Below are 17,800 nucleotides of genomic sequence, written 5' to 3' on the forward strand. Positions count from 1 at the left end.
GTACGTGCAGGTTGCAGGTTCGGGCGCACACAAAGAGAGAAATGAAATGAAATGAAATGTTATATTAACGTCTTCAAAAGGCTATAATGACCTATGAGACCCGAAAGTTACAAAGTGGTGGATCTGATACAAAGTCAGAGTAACAAAATAACCTAACAACAGTACAAAACAAAGATATATACTATGGCGTCCTAAGTTGATCTATGTGAACCAAGCAAAAGACTAAGCAAAAAATGGGCGGCTTGTTGGGATAGCTGAATCACAAGAGATCTAGCATCGGTGGTTGGCGAATCTCATCAATTTCCTCCATGGTTAGTAGTCTGACCGGGCGTCGTGCATGCCTGGCCAGCGTGCTCCGAATTTTCTGTCGTAGCCTTCATCGATGCTGTGTAGTTCTTCGCAGTCGTGGGCGCCTGGATTTTCCCAGTTCAATCGCTCGGTCAATCAGTGTGCCTCTGGTGTGAGACGAGGGGGAGCTCTGCTGTGGGAGTGGCTGTTGCGGCTGTCCTGTGTCTGCTCTAAAGAAGTCTGTGATCCGTCTTTGAGACTGGCTAGCCTCGCCATTCATCAGGCTATCTCTGTGTCTGCGGAGCTCGAGCAAGAACAAACCCAGACATCTCTGATCTTCGTATCCCATGACTCTTGAGAGTGGTCCAAAACCTTCTCTGAACAAGCAATGGAAACGGCCTCGTATCTCGTAGTAGATGGGGCAGCGGCATGTATAGTGTAGCTCTGTCTCAGGTTCCATGTTACACAAGGGGCATGTCCTGTCCTCTGCTGGTACTCCGCTGTATCTCCCAGTCTCAATCCGCAACTGGTGAGAAGATGTGCGTAACTGGCCAATAGCACATCGTATCCCATGAGACAAGTGGGTATCCATGTATCTGGGTCTCGCCACAAAACCATCTTCCGTAAGCTGGAGAAGGTGGTGTTTGTAAAAAGCCATCTTCGTGCCCAATTCTTGTGCTGGTTGTATCCATGTCCTTCTGGTGTCTAGCTGGGTCAGGTCTTGGCGTATGAGCTTGGTGATCTCTGACTGTGTAAGGGTGAGAGATGGTGTATCCAATGAGTAATGGAATGGTGGCAGCCGGTCTATGCTGAACCCATGTGCCTGAAACGATGATGTCATCTCCCCATACCAGCATGTTGTATCTCCTTGTATGGCTAATTGTCGAGAGGATTCAAGTGCTATGCGAGCATATTTGTCTCTAGGAAGTTCCCATGTGCGGTTTATGAAGGAGACGGATCTGGTAAGTGCCTCCACCACAAGTGGGGTGGCCGCTAGCTCTGCTCGGATAATGGCCCGTGGTACTGATGCCTTGGCTCTAATGAGCCGCGAGATAATAGAGACGAGAGGTTTCTCCATTTTTCCCCATCCGTCTGAGCGACCTGTCCTCCCGTGGTGATCGAGTGAAGGTCCCCATATCTCGGTTCCATAGAGCAATGCTGAAGCCACCAAGGTGTCAAAGAGCCAGAGCTTCGTCCGGGGCTCTTGAAACTGAACCTGCGAACACATCCTCTCCAATCTACCCAATGCTGCGTGGGCTCTAGTAAGTTTGGTTTCTGCTGCTCTTCTGAGTGAGAATGTAGGTCCGCTAAAAACCACTCCAAGGTATGTGTAAGCGTCTGTGTACTCCACAGTCTCCTGGCCTTATGTGAGTGTAGGTGCTGACCTCCTGATCCACTGTGGGGTGGTATTGAACACCATAACCTTGGTTTTACCCAGGTTGACAGACAAACCACTTTCGTGGGCAAACGTATGCAGAGCATCCAATTGACGTTGCAATCCCTCTGGGGATTCGGAGATCAACACTATGTCATCAGCATATAACAAAAGTGGAATCCATGTCCCTGCTAACTGAGCACCTTTATCCCCATCGCTGTCAATGTAGTCAGAAATCTCATCCACATACATACCGAAAAGAGTGGGAGAGAGCGGGCAGCCCTGCTTCACCCCAATAGTGGAGTGAACCGGTGTAGAAAGTCCCTCCGGGGTGCGTACATGCCTTACTACTGATCTGTACAATGCCATGATCCCCCAAATGAGGTCTGTGGGTATTCCCATTTCCTGTAATCTGCGCATCAATCTAGCTCTGGGTACCGTGTGGAAAGCTTTGCGGAAGTCCACAAAGCTACAATAGATCCGTCTCCCATGAGATCTGCCTTCCTCGATGATGGCCCTGAGTGTTAGGATATGGTCAAGAGTAGAGAAGCCTCTCCTGAATCCTGCCTGCCCAGTTGCACGTATTCCTTCCCTCTCTGCCCATCTACTCAGCTGTTGCTCAAGAGTGGATGCATACAACCGTGCCAGTGTGTGCCCAATCATAATAGTGTGATAATTTCCAGGCTCCATGGGGTCTCCTGATTTGAAGATAGGTACGATTGTAGATAAGCTCCAAGTGTCCGGTAGGCCCTCACACATGGCACGGCTAAACATAACTGCTAGAAGCTCTGCTAGTAGGTCTTTGGCATGCATGAAATGCTCAGCTACTAGGCCCTCGTGATCATATGCTCTCCCAGTCTTCATCCTGTCAATGGCTTTCTTCACCATCTGAGAGAGAGAGAGAGAGAGAGAGAGAGAGAGAGAGAGGGAGAGAGAGAGAGAGAGAGAGAGAGAGAGAGAGAGAGAGAGAGAGAGAGAGAGATGCATTGCAGGGTCAAAGGTCTATCAAAGAGTACCAATTCAAAGAGGGATCCTAGTCCAAGTACAGGGGTTCAAGTGCAGAGGGATTCATTCCCTGTTACTTTGTCGTCATCAGCACCAGAGTTAGTGGAGAACACTTTGGAGAATTGGAGCGGAGACTTAGGGAGGAAAGTGCAAGAACAATGGAGATGTCAAATTCAGTCAGGGGACCAAGAGCAATTGTCTTTTTCAGGATCAAATCAGGGTCCACTGAGCCAGAATGATGGTAGAGCATCTTTATCATTAAGTGAGAATGAAATCTTGTCTAATAATCTCAGCTCCCAGAAAGATGCCATTTTGTCACGAAGTGAACAGGAGAAAGTTTCTCCATCTAGGCGCAAAAGCACGAGGGATGAAAAGCAAGGAAAACCTGCAGATTTTGTTCAGTACAATTATGCAAAATCAGATGCACCACTACAACGAACAGTAACTAGGGAGGAGCCTGGGTTTAGTTCAGCAAAGGACGACTATAGTTTCACTATGGTTTCTAGAGCGAAAGAACCAAGGGAGAGTGCAAGCATAAAAAATGCATATGATAGCCAGATCACCGCCGTATTGGAGGTAATTGAATTTAATTATTTTTCCAGGTTTTCTGAACGAGCATGTGTAGGTTTAAGGTTGTTGTGAAGTTTTATCAATAAGTAAGATGCTCTTCTGAAACCGTTCGATTTGGAGAGGAAGATTCATGGTAGATTTGTTTAGCAAGAAGCTTTTTGTAACGTGTATAGTTGAAACAGTTATTTAGTTATCAATGAAACAGATCACAGAAGGGCAGTCGTAAGCGAAAAGAATTGGCTGGCTTAAGCTTTTAGAAAGTTGACCTGAAGTTGTTATCTTGATAGTGTCATTTGCACAGTTTCTCTTTGTTGCGAGCAGTGGTTTTTTCAAGATAGTCTCAGGGCACAGAAGATGAGTTATGAATGTTCTTGGAATTTATAAATACCCTTTTTTTGGTCCGTTTGTAGTGTATGTTTCCCATGTATTTCAGTGGTTTTTGTTCACAAGAAACAAGTAATGTTTAAATCTAAGTGTTGACATCTTACTTTGGTAAATGGTTTCCTAATATGGGGTGTCGTATTTCGCAAAGTAACTCTTGTGGATATTTGTAAAAAAATTGTCGCAAGTATGTATGTAGTTATGAATTTTCAATGACTACATCATGTAATTTTTTGAGCCATTAGCTTAAAACTTCTTGATTGACGAAGACATATGTTGGTTTTTTAGATATAACCAATGCCTATCTTTATATTACCGAGAATCCTGAAGGCTCTGATAGTTTAAAAAAAAACGTTCTGGATGACCCAAAATAGCCAATTTTCAAACTGAATCAGAGCTAAGAATGTTCTGGATGACACACTGGAGCTAGGCTTTCAATTTGATGAAGGCAATGGCTATAAGAGGGAATGAGGCTATTGTGGTCATTTCAGATCACTAAAGCAATGAGATGACTGTTGTAGGACATTGGATACTGCTTTTTCTGTTCTGTCTTATATGTACTGTATAACTAATGCTCTGATTGCATGCAGTTGTTTTGATTGTAGCAGTTGCTAACTCTTCAAATAAGTGTTCAAGAAAGAGAATGCTGAGACAGATTTTTCCTGTTTTTGGTTGTGGCTGAATATGCTCATTCTTTTCAGGAGGAAGACGATCTAATTGCTGCTCACAGATTGGAAGTTGAGGATACTATGGAACTAGTTCGTGAGGTCCAGTTTCTAGAGACTCTCTGATATGTTTGTACATGCATTGGGTGTGGCTAGCATGTTTGACGCAATATATATAGTTTATATATGTATATACATATGTGGATGTGTATGTGTATGTATATACATATCTATATCTGTACACATATATGTCTGAAAAAAAGAAAATCGTCAGTGGTCATTTGTAGTTCTATTAGTGGGTTTATTTTGTCCTTGGTTTTTAAAATCAATAAAGCTGGTTTACTATATAGCTGCTGATAATCAGAGAACACTGAGGCTCGAGTGACCATAGATAACACGGTGGTCATATAAGGATGCATGGCTTATGAGATAAAGATATAGTGACCCAGTTTGGAACTGCAATAGCATACACATTATAGCTAGCTTTTAGAGGACAGGCTAAGCTGATAAGGTGGGTGGTCGTGCAAGTCAAGGAGGGGCTGTGAGAACCATAGTTACCCGGAACGGGAAACGGGGAACGACAACATGCATGAAATGCCATTCCCTATTTCGGATATTCACGTTTGAAACGCGGAACGGGAATCCGAAACGGGAGATTGGGATGGGAACGAGGAACGGGGACCTGAAAATGGCCATTCCCTGTAACTATGGTGAGAACTGGCTAACCTGGCAGGTTAAAACTGACTGACACTCACAGAAGCTGCCGCAGCTGGGAGTCCTCTTTCTCTCAGTGCAAATGGCGGAATTCTTGTCGCAAAATGTGCTGCGGCTGGGTGTTTTTTTTTCTTTTTGGGGTTGTTTGGGTGGGTGGGGTGTGGGGGACTGTAGGATACATGCCAACGTACGGTTCGCTGATGTGGCATGCATTTTACGCCAGGGGCTGTTTGCACTTACTTTGGGAGTTTTATGGACCTGAGTTGTTAAAGGCAGTTGACTTCGAGGCTTTTTAAAGCCTTTGCCTTTAAGCCACGTGCCTATAAATATGAGGCAAGGTCTTAGTTGTAAGTAGATGAGTGTGTCACTGTGTGATCACACAACAGCTGCCACAGGCAGTCAACTTGAGAGACAATACTCTCTAGAGGGAAGCTACGCCTCTCCTGTGTGGCCTAAGTGTGATATTTGTGTCGTCTACAAACTCCATTTGTGTCTCTCAGTTGTAGTTTTACAACTTCAAGTGGACCGACAGGTGATTACATTGGTATCATAGCTCAGACTTCTTGTCCTGACAACAAGAATGATCACTTCCGATGGAGGCTAATCTGAATCCAACTCAACTTCGATAGAGACAACCAATGGAGCTTCACAGAACCCTTGTGTGTTTGAGACTCTTGGGACAACTCCTCGCAAATATTTGAGAATACAGCTGTAGATGGCTATTACTTTGGAGCGGTATTGCACCTTGTATGGAAGGCGAAAATTTCGAGAATCTTTATGAATGTTCTTTGCCTCGGTTGGTACCTTCTTCTCAAGCTCATCCTTTGTTGTGCTATCCCTCTCACTTGTTCCTCTTGTTCCACAAATGCCGATGGGACCTTTGCCTCCTCAAATGCCCCATTGCGCAGTTCTTGGCCCGAAAATTCTTCTTGCTCCTTTTCGGGTCTTCTTTGATGGGAGGTGTTTTCCACAACATGGCCAACGGTAATTCTATTTTGCGGATTTCTCTTACTTCTATGGTTTCTTCTTGTTTGCCACCATCACCCTCACCACCACGTGGACCATTTTACCATCCCATGCTAGCACTTTATCCAGTGTATCTAGATTAGTTTTCCTCTTATCTTGCTCCCCTATTGCTGAGTCCCAAACCATTCAAAGATGGTGGTTCTACAATGAAATTTAACACGTTCTGTGGAGTAGAAGATTAAACAAAAGCTTTGCAGGTTCTTTAACAATTTGAGATGTTTTAAACAGCGAGAACTATATAGTAGACTCCAAACTTGCTAGAGTCTTCATTTTTTGAAAGACAATGGTCTTCATTTTCTTAAAGACAATGGTCTGGAATGGTCAAGTGTCTTTATTGTCAAACTGTGTGCTCCAAAGACTTGGTCACAATTCAAGAGTATTTTTGCCAAAGATTACCTAGGTACACTCCGGTCTTTGAGTTGAAAATTCTGTATGCCTAGAACCAATTGATGATGTACCCCACTGAAACCCTTGATGACAACAAGCAAGAATTTGGCATACATGTATTCTTGCTTCTATCTTTGAGAATATAGTTTGGTGGATCAGTGTGAGAAGTACTGTTGTGGCTTGCCTTCTCTCTTATAGGAGTATTGTCTTACCATCAAAGTTGATACAATGAAAGAGCTTATGGATCATGGGAGGATTGGCTATAAGATGATGGTTGGAAAGTTTACTTTCACCAATACTTACACTAATGCTCCTCTTCTTCCTACTCCAAATACTCTTGCATCTTCTAGTACATCATCTGTCCCTAACCGTAGGAGTGGACAAACTTTTTTGAATCTCAAACTCTTTTAGCCCTTTCACTATAGTTTGAAGCGGGCTTCAGTCTGTACCATAAGCTGAGAATCATTACGATTGCTAGTTGCTTCTTGGGTCTTTCATTACTTCTAAGTTCTTGTAGTCTTGGGCCCCATAGTGACTAAAAAATCTGTTTCACAGGTTTGAAACCTTGAAACCTCGAAACTTGCGAAATGTTTCGGCGAAACTAGGTGAAACATAGAGCATTCCCAAAAAAATGTTCTTAAGGTTTCTTTTTCTCAAGAAATACTTTTACTGCATTGTTTAATTGCCACCATAGGCGTGTGAGTCCTCTATTGGCAATACAACAAAAATCTAATTCCAAATTTCAGCCATGTTTTTATGAATTGATACACTCACGCACACTCGCACGTGCACATGCGGCTGCACGGCGCACACACAGACACGCGGGCACACCCATGCACACTCTTGCGCGTGCACATGCGCCCGCCCCCCCCCCCCCCCCCCCCCCCCCCCCCCCCCCCCCCCCCCCCCCACACACACACACACACACACACTTTTTAAATTTGTTTGAATAAATTTACAAGTGGGAAACATCCAACTGGAAGAACGCCCAACAAACAGCGCCGAAGAAACAGAGGCTCTTTAAGAGGCAAGTGGGACTTCCAGATTGCAATAAGGGCCTTTCTCCACCATTGATCAGATTTGTGTAAAGACCAAAGCGCATTACAGTGATCAGCCAGCCAAGAGTCTTGCGTAAGAGAAGTATATAATGCGGACGAAAATCGCATCCAAAGGAATGTCCCATAAATTCCAATCCTGTGTATGACATCCATTGGCAAGCGGTGGAACTGGGAGGAAAAGAGCGAGCATATGCTCAAGCACGCTCCAAATTTGACGATAATGCAGGTCCAACCCAAAGCTTGCTGTTGCCTGAGAGAAAGTAAGCAAATTCTCAGATGAATCCACCACATCATCCACCGTGCGTATGCCTCGGCCGGAGATGAAGTAAGCTTGGGGAGGCGAGCGATCAACTAGCGTAAGAGAGAACATTCTACTCCCGGTAATGCTTTCCAAACGCAACGAATTCCCATTTGTTTGCTGCCTGCGATGCCAAGAGAGATGATCCGTAACAACTTTCCAAGCAGAAATCAAACTAGAGTTGATCGAGCAACCAGGAATATGACCAACTGTCTTGCCAATGACAATCTCCCAAAAGGAAGTCTGCCAATGACCAAAGGTGGGAGTGGTAACATGCTGACATAGATCCGCAATTATAACTGTCCATGGTTGAGACTGTTGTGCAAGAGTAGGCCATAACATAGCCTTCCTTGCCAATGCGTGGCGACAAAAATATTTAATCCCCCCAAGATGCTTCAGAGTGCAAAGTTTCTCCAATGCTAACAAACGGAGGCCTTTCTTATGAGAACTAGTGCGCAACAAGTGAGATACAATATCCTACATAAGCACGAGAGGGGAGAGCAAGGCCAGTGCAACAACAGCAAGTAAAACTGAACATATGCCATCATGATACTTTGGAGAATACGAAGTCGAACATGTAATGTAACATTTAATGGTCTAGTAACTTGTGTGTAGCGGAAAATAGCATGAACATAGTGAGCATTTCATTAGAATAGATTCCTAATGAGAATAACAAGAGTGCTTGGGTGGAGAGAGCAACAAAAAGTATAACACCTAGTTAGATAGCATGGACAATACTTCAAAAGAGAGAGAAATTAAGCAATTGACAATAGTTGAGGACCGGATTTTGCATGGAGCCGGTCCCCCCTCCAAAAGGCTTTGTATTATGGTTTCTCCCATCAAGAGAGACATTTTACAATACAATCTATGTGTTCCTTCAATACTAGCTAGTGCAATGAAGATGGAAACTTGAAGCACTAAGCAAAACACTTATCAAACACAACATCAATTCTCTCACGGTCTCAGACCCAAGATCTCACACACCTTCGAAGATGGTGAGAGCTAGCGGGGTATGAGAGTAGATTGAGAGGAAGAAGGAGTAGTCTTACGAGAAAGATGTACATCTCCTCACATAATCACTCATATTAGCATAGCTTAGCTTAGTAATTAGCATGGTAGAGGAGATGAGTATGCATTGAAGCTTGGCTCTTGGTTGGATTTGCATCACAAATCCAAGAGTTGTTGGTGTAGGCCTCCCTTCTCACAAGCTTGGAGTAGGTGGTAAGCTTTCCATTAAAGCTTGAGAAGGAGAGAGAGAGTCTTCTTGCTCCACACATAGATTGTGTTAGTGTGTAAGTGAATAATGCCTTTGAAAAATCAGCCCCCTCTCTCTCTTGGTCGAGCCCTCTTGCTTTTTCCTCATGCTCACTCCCTATTGGACCTCCCCAGGCTCAGCCAATGGAAATTAAGGAGCATAAGTGATAGCCTTCTGACATGTGTCCCCTTTTCCCCTTTTGTGAGAGATTTTGCTAATTAATTAATGCAACCAAAAACTCATTGGACCTCTTTGTCTCCCGGCCAGTAGGAATCAGGCAAACCATTGGGCTTTTGAATGCTCATTGGACCCCTAGGGAGAGTCCAATGAGAGTTTAGTTGCATTAATTAATTAGCAACTAAAAGTCTTTTGGAGAGCTTAATTCTTATTGGTTCTTTTATTAAGTGTTTTTAAATTAATTAAACTAGATTTACTCTAGCCTAATTTTGATTGGTCCACCTCCATTGCCATGAACCATCCAATAGGATTTAAGTACACCTTGTGGGCATCTGGCCCAGGGAGCTGACATGTGTCCCTCTTTCCCCTTGTGTACAAATGAAGCTTGTAAGTGTGTGTGGGTGTTTCTCTCTCATCACCTACTTCTTGGGCTCGCCCCCTCCTATGTAGGGACTTGTGAAGACTTTTGTACACACCACAAAGCATCCAAATTTCCTAATCTCTGACCTTTGGACACAACCTTTGAATTTTGGAACTTTAGCATTTTGGAAGTCTTAATGGGCTGAACCCTAAGGTCTTTTGAGCCCATTGTTGCACATAGCTCTTTTGCAGATGGCCCCGCCTTTGGATCCCTATTTTTCCTCCTTTCGATCCCTACTGTGGCCGGTCTACCAGCTTAACCAATATTCTAGCTTTTTCTCCCTTGGCACTTCCCCATATTAAATGATCAGTTTAACATGAGAAAATCATTTAGGAGAATTAGATATTAGTTATTATGACATATAACGGCCATTTAGACTATTTCCAATAGTGTAATTTGATATTCAATCGTTGCATGACCCAATCGACCTGTTGGATATTAATTACGTGCCAGCTAATAGGATATCCTAAGTCACAAAAGATGGTGCGAGTCACAAACAACAAGAGGCAAGAGTTTGGATTCGGAAGTTAACCCTAAAGCCCGTTGCCAGACCAAATATATCCAATGCCTGCATGGGACATGAACAACGAATCATCCTGCCCTATAAAGTCATTGCCATTGGGTAATTCCAGCACGTGAAGACGACCAAGCGGAGTCAAGTGATCGAAATGCAATAACAAGGGGTGAGTGGCAATTGCATACACCACAACATTAAGTGGGCAACCTTGTATGGCAGAGCATCCGAGAGGCCAAGGTTTAGTCCGCTCACCATCAAGAAGGCCCAAATCCAAGGAACCGCATGGTGGCGGCAAGGAAATCCCATTGCACCGTATCAAAAGCCTTTTCAATGTGTACTTGCATTATGAGAACATTGTGCTGTGTATACTTGGCATATTTCATTCCAGTCAATACATTAGCTAGATTATCCAAAATTTGGCGTTGAGGAATGAAGCCATGCTGCACATAATGGATACTTGTCAGTAGAGGTTCCTTGATATGCTTCACAACCATTTTGGCAAAGATTTTATATATAACCGGCGTAAGAGTAATCGGCCGCCAATGCGAGAATTGCTCACAAAGCGCTTTTTTAGGCAACAACTTCAACAAACTTTCTTTCCAAGATATCGGCAAATTCTGTTTCGCCCATGCATCGTTCATCATCATGTAGAGTAAAGGTTCTTTCAAATGCTCCCAAAAGGAGAGAAAAAATTCCACAGTGAGGCCATCCCAACCAGGCCAATGCCATCGTCCGAGAGCAAGCAATGTTGAGTGCAGTTCATTTTTTGTAAAATCCGCCTCCATGGCTAAAGCATCTTGAGGCAAGATAATTGAATGCACTGTAGATAATAGAAGTTGGCGTGCATGAAGAACCTCAGTAGATGTCACGAGGGGAGGGGCAAAAACATTCCTAAAATGGGAAACCATGGCATCCGCAAGCTCACGTTTTGAGGCTGTCCAAGTGCCTGGTCAGAGCATAACTAACATAATAGTTTGAGAAACCCTTGAATGATGCAAGTGCTTAAAAAATTGTTTCGAAGTGCATCCCTTATTCGCAAACGCTCGATGGCTAGCACGAGTTTGCTATTTGTCCAATTTTTGTTTATGATTTTGTTGCAGACACACCCGGGCTTGACAAAGAGCTGTCGATTCACTTTCTGACAATAAAGGTGTGTCATCTAAATTTTGGAGATGTTGATACACGTGCTTGGCATCTTCAACATTACCACGTAATCGAAACATGTAGTGCTTGCCATAATCTTGAATTACACTCTGCACACACGCAATAAAGCTAACCCAGGCAATATCAGGAACACGATGCATTTGGGCGACGAGAGGGAGAATAACGTCATAAATCATCTCATGGAATGCTTCGTGCAAAAGATATGCATTGTTGATGTGGAGCAGATGTTTCTTAGCAAGAGGTTGATCACAGTGTAGTTTCCCGAAAGCGCAACAATATCACAACAGAGCATGATTAGATAAAAGCAAAGAACGATCTATTCTCGTTTCACATATAAAGTCATCAAATTGTTGCATGTTAAGGACATACCACTGATCTAATCTTGCACGATATGCAGAATGAGCATTATGTTGAAACACGTACCCCGAAACATTGGGATGCAAAAGGGTTCACAGGTGGAACATCAATGTGTATGTAACGAGATCTGCACATGCCTGAAATTCTATACTCAGCATGTGCGAATGTTTTGTGGTGTTATCTGATGAAGCAGGTGCATTGTTAAGTCACCACAAAGACACGCATTTTAAAGCCATGGATAAGAAGACATCTCATGCCACAAAACAGCTCAATACCTCGAGGCCGTATGCGCATAAACACCACCAAATTCATAATTTTGGCCATTGATCGTACATTGAACCACCATCCAACGACCCGCTGGATCTTTATACGCTAGAACTCGTTGCAGCTCGCGCTCAACCATAATCAAAACACGTGAAAAGCTTGATAAACCAGCATATGCTATGCAATACCCCACAAAATACGGGCATTGTCCAACCTATTCATGATGATTATCCTCTTGCAAAACCACAATGTGTGCCTTACATGTATGTTCATAGTGCCATGTTGATCTCCACTTATCAGGGTTACATAACCCATGCACATTATATGAAATGCATTTAACAATACTATGCATTCAAGAGATATGTTTAGAGGCAAAGTAAGGAAGGGACTAAGTTGACGTGCTCATAAGCACATCAACATTGGCAGCCGTGACTCAACTACATGCCTGTCTTAGAGGAAGCAAAGCCTATAGGTGATGGAGGGGTTCCATGAACCATTGCATCTTTGTAAGAGTGCACCACCTTATTCCATGCATGTCCAAGAGTGCGATTATCATTACAAGAAAGAGGTTTTTGCCCCACAAATTTCACTTCAGGAGGTACATAATTGCGAGAAGAGAGTTGCAAACGTATTTTAACAATCTTCTTGGGGGTCACCCAAGGAGATTCTTCCCCCGAATCCACATTTTTTCCCTTATTCCTGGTGTCATGGGCAGATACAGGCTTTCCTTTACCCGAAAGATTTGAGGAAGCAACATTTTTCACCTTGCCTTTATCCACAGGTAGAGCATCAAGCAACGTAGAATCCGCAGTAGTGGGGATCTAGGATTAGGGGCTTTTGTCTCTTTAGAAACCACAAGTTGAGGGAAAGTTGAAGGAGGAGGTTGCAATATAGGCTCTGGACATTGACATTGAGATTGCATATGTCCAGATTTCCCACAACGAAAACATGAATTTGTAAAATTCCCCCATCTGAGCTTAAAAGGAGTTTCCCAATGAGCGGGTCCCCCGAGTTGATAGTGATAGCTTCAAGGGTGGGAACATTTGTATCCCAAAGCACACAAAAGCGATTTGTATGTGCATCAAGTTTGGGAGAACAAATCACTTTCCCTAAATGAGAGGCGAGCATAGGAAGAAAGTGTCGCCACTCGCCAAGTGCGTGGAATGTCAACGATTTCCACCCATACAAGACATTTATGATGGATGAGGCTTTGATAGTCCTTGGTAAGAGCCCATGGCAATACATGTGTCATCTGAGTACCAAAAAACAAAGGAGATAACTCAAGCAACATATCACGGGCATTAGTGTCTGCTAACAAAACTTTATAGAATCCTCTGGCGCCAAAGTAAACGCCTCGAACTGCCTTGCGTTTAAGAAGGAAGTCTACCCATTGACCCACGTCTTGCGTAGTAGGCAAAATAACTTCATTTAAAGCATATTGCGCCACTGGGTCCATGAGAGCTTGAGCAAGAATAAGCACTTCAGTAGTTGGTTCTTGCCCCTCCCCCTCCCCCTCCGCCTCCCAAGCATTTCGTGCACCTTCAAAATCCTCGGCTCGGATTTCACCCATTTCTGAAGACTTAGGTGCCATCTGTTTCTTACGTTTGTAGGAGTTGATAAAAGACATACTAGAATTTGACATGCACTGAGAACCTTGCGTTTATATACTCGCTCAATACTGAATACAAATTCACCCTAAGAAATCAAGCAAATCATGCTCTATACACTTGCCATAGGTCTGCACTAGAAATCACCCTTCTGTACAAATGCTAGCACATTGAAAACAAAGATTTGTCACTAACTTTGAGACTTTAGTAGACTAACATGAAGACTTTAGTGGATTAATTCAAATGTACATATCTGATTGCCAGAAATCTTTGACAAAGGCTCTTCAGAGCGAGGGAAGACATTTGTAGCTAGTCTGTATAGCACTTCACACTCACACACACCCACATACACACACCAAAGATGCCCAACAGTAGGGCAAGAAATGCAGAGAACAACGATTCGCCACACAAACACACACACACTTTTTTTTTTTTTTTTTTTGGTAAAGCGATTTGATTAATTTACTAGTTGGAAACCTCGAAGCGAGGAAAACACACTACAAGGGTCATATACAAGGGGAAGAACACATAACTACTCAGCTGTACAGAGTAGCTAGAAACATTCATAGGAAAGCTGATGTATCTCTACGGTGATAGCACCAACTTCCAAAGCAAACCGTAACGATTGCCTAAGAGAAAGCTTGAAGAGTGGGAATAGGTCTGCATGAGTACGATGGAACATGTACTCATTACGCTGATGCCACAAGGTCCAATAAGCCCAATATTTGACCCACATAAAGAAGACTGCAAAACGCTGTAGTGTCGGCCAAATGCCCAGAACCTTTTGTGAAAGACAACCCCAATAAAACGGAGCCGCATACAGGTCGATACGTGGCGAAGGAAATCTCTAGTAATGCAGCAGTTCCAGAAGTGGCAAATATCCTCTTTTGCCGTCGAGCAACGAACGCAAGAAGGGCGAATATGACGCGCCCTAAGAAAAGTGGCAACTGGATGCACTCCAAGCAAACAGTACCAAAGAAACAATCACTCTTTCAAAGGAAAATGGCTTTTCCACAAGGCAGAGAGAAGCTTCCTTCACCAGAGATCGGATCTGTGCATGCGCCACAAGACATAACAATGATCAGCAAGCCATGATTGTGGTAGTAGAAGAGCATAAATTCGACTTGCAGAAATATCTCGAGAAGGCGTTCCCCGAAGTTTCCGGTCAGACATACGATCACCATCAGGCAAAGTTGAAACAGACAAAAGGTCAAGCAGCATGCTTTGAAGCTCTCTCCAAAACTGACGGTAATGCATACCCAATCCAAAACGGCGAGGGGCGAAGGGAAACTCAAAAGTATATCCGGCCTCATTGACTACATCCTCAACCGTATGAATGCCACGACCAGAGAGAAAGTAAGCCTGACGAGGGGAGCGGTCGACCAAAGTAAGAGAGAATACCCGGCTCCAATGAAGACTTTCCAACCGAATCGAATCACCTTCCTGACGAGGATTCCATGAAAGGTCAATCATAACTTCTTTCCAAGAAGATACCAAACTGGAAGCAGGAGGACATCCAGGAATGTGCCCTTCCATCTTGCCAAAAACCACCTCCGAGATAGATGATTGCCAATGGCCAAAAGAGGAAGCAACAACATGCTGACCAAAGTATGCAAACATCAGAGTCCAAGGTTGAATTTGTTGCGCAAGTGTAGGCAACAACATAGCTTTCCTAGCAAGAACATGCCTCCGCAATCCAAGATATTAAGGCCACCAAGACGTTTAGGAGTGCAAAGCTTGTCCATCGACATCAAGCGTAAGCCTTTTTTCTGAGCATGGGTCCGCCACAAATGAGACATAATGTCCGACATAAGAGAATCAAGACAACGACGAGGCCAATGCATCTGTGGAAAAAAGAAATGAACATATGCCAACAGTATGCTCTGAACAATTCGCAGACGAACATGTAAAGGCGAAGTGGATAGCTTCCAGTCTTGCAATTTGACATTCAAACGTTGCATAACCCCATCCACTTTTTGAGAGTGAGTGACATTCCATCCAATTGGATAACCCAAATGCCGAGTGATCGCATTTGGAGAAACAATCTCACCTTGCGACAATAGACTATGCCAATCACAAGAACGAAGAGGCAAAAGCTTCGATTTACAAAAGTTGACTCTAAGTCTAGGCGCAATGCCAAAAAGTTCCAAGGCTTCCATAATCGCTTCGACATCTGCCTGCTGATTACGAGGCATAAACAATGAATTATCGGCGTAAGCTTGGCCAATGAAGGTACGACCCGAAGGTAACCGCAGACCATGAAGACGCTCAACAAAGATCAAGTGATCAAGATAAGTCAACAGCGGGTGAGTGGTAATAGGATACAACAGAGCACTAAGAGGGCAGCCTTGCTTGACCGAACAAGCAAGAGGCCAAGATTCTGTTAACTCTCTCTCGAAGATTCCTGAAGACATACTATATGTATACAGATATGGCACATAACCATGCCACCTCTTCAGTTGAGGCAGCTACTTATGGAGTAAAAATTGAGCATCTTAGTGTTGGAGAGGTGAGTGACCATCATGGTCGACTTTGGCCAAATGTCATGCAATTAGCTAAAATGGGAAAGCTTACAAAAGAGATTCTACATGAAGCAGGTGATTGCATACGTCTAGAAACAGAGTGGAATGATCGAGTGGATTCGATGTCTGTCCATGTCTGCATTACAAACTGCGAAAGCCATGAAGCCATTGCAGAAGAAAAGCGCAGGCGTGAAAATGGTGACGAAGGGCCTTCAAAAAGAGCTATAAGAAGTGGAGGGAGGAATGATGCAGCACCTTTGCGAGCACCACCAACATAGGAGGCACCTTCACCAAAAGTGACTATGGAGGTATCTACACCAGGGAAGAAACATTAGGCAAAATTTGGACTCACAAAGGGGCCCTTTAAGGAGTTTTGACTTTACCTCTCTGTACCAAAACGGGCGCATGGATAAATTTTTGCAAACAAACTCCAAAGTTGGCAGAGGTTTGACAGTTAGAATGTCCTCTTTAAGCTCTATCTATTGATATATAGCACGCTATGAGATTCCTCATATTTTAGAAGATTTTTTTTTTTGATTCACTTATATTCCGACAGAGTTGTCACATCATAAGTGAATCAAAAAAAGAATCTTCTAAAATAGGAGGAATCTCATGGTGTGCTATATATCAGTAGATAGATCTTGAAGAGGACATTCTAACTGTCAAACCTCCGCCAACTTTGGAGTTTGTTTGCAAAAATTTATCCATGCGCCCGTTTGGGTACAGAGAGGTAAAGTCAAACTCCTTAAGGGCCCCTTTGTGAGTCCAAATTTTGCCTAATGAAGGAGCCAACAAAAGGTAAGCCAAAAGGACTAGCTTACAAACTACAATCTGACATTGAGCTTGCTATAGACTTGAAGAAAGTTCTAGAGGAGAGGATTTCGATTAGCAAGGTTGAGTTTACTTTGGGGGAGGTGCTTGGCATAGCCAAGCGTGAATTCCATGAAGAAATTATCGGCATCATCAAGAGAAAGAAGCAAACACTTGGAGAGTCTATTCGTCCACAAGCTGAAGGCGATACTATGAAGACACAAGGAGTACAGGTGGCTGCTAAAGAAGGCGATGCAGCTATGGTGGGATGCTACCAATCTTCTTGGAATGTAAAGCAAGTGAAATTTGCTGATGATCGAGAAGAGTCTCAAAGTATTCCTAAGAGCCACTATTCGAGAAGCCATTGGACACGGGCTACTACAGAGACATTGATAAAGGTAGGTGATCTTGAAGAATCATTTGTTGCTTTAATTGACCATGGTTCTGACATAAATATAATGTCAAAAAGTCTCTCCAACAAATGCAAATGGCCAATGGACAGAGAACATGGTTGGATGGTTAGAGTGGCAAACAATCCATCAGGTAAATTGTATGTAGCATGTCGAAGTGTAAAGGTTATAATAGGTGATGTAAAGGTTGAGCAAAACTTCTTTATACAGGACACATCTTTATATCATCTTATCCTTGGACAACCCTACATTGTGGGAGTTCGAATGGAAACAAAGGTAATGGATGATGGTTCAGCTTATGCCAGGATACGAAGCAAAGATGATAAACGTGATATTCAATTTCTCACAATTTGTGTAAATCATGAAAGAAATCGTGACAACCTCAGAGATCATCCTCTACCAAAGGTGAGCAAAGAGTTTCACGACCATAGGGAAATGATGGATTTTGACGAAGTACCATTGTAAAGCGGGATTGCAGTGGTATAGAAAGAAAAAGGGTCTCGCTTGATCCAAAAATAAGCGAAACTTT

The 17,800-nt window shown here is 43.3% G+C and overlaps 1 protein-coding gene across 4 annotated transcripts in view; it reads left to right on the plus strand.

The window, feature by feature from the left end:
- LOC147418248 (kinesin-like protein KIN-13A) overlaps positions 1-17,800 on the plus strand; it is a 151,305-nt gene that overhangs the window by 96,430 nt on the left and 37,075 nt on the right. For 3 of the 4 annotated variants that reach the window (XM_086507545.1, XM_086507543.1, XM_086507542.1), the window contains exons 10-11: positions 2,656-3,244; positions 4,321-4,386. In XM_086507545.1, coding sequence (XP_086363671.1) covers positions 2,656-3,244; positions 4,321-4,386 — 655 coding nt within the window. Of the gene's footprint in view, positions 1-2,655; positions 3,245-4,320; positions 4,411-17,800 lie in introns of those variants that run through there. The other variant, XM_086507544.1, reaches the window with a different exon arrangement.

This window comes from Adiantum capillus-veneris, chromosome 30 (genome assembly GCF_014529385.1).
Source record: "Adiantum capillus-veneris isolate H3 chromosome 30, ASM1452938v2, whole genome shotgun sequence".
Lineage (NCBI taxonomy): Eukaryota > Viridiplantae > Streptophyta > Polypodiopsida > Polypodiales > Pteridaceae > Adiantum > Adiantum capillus-veneris.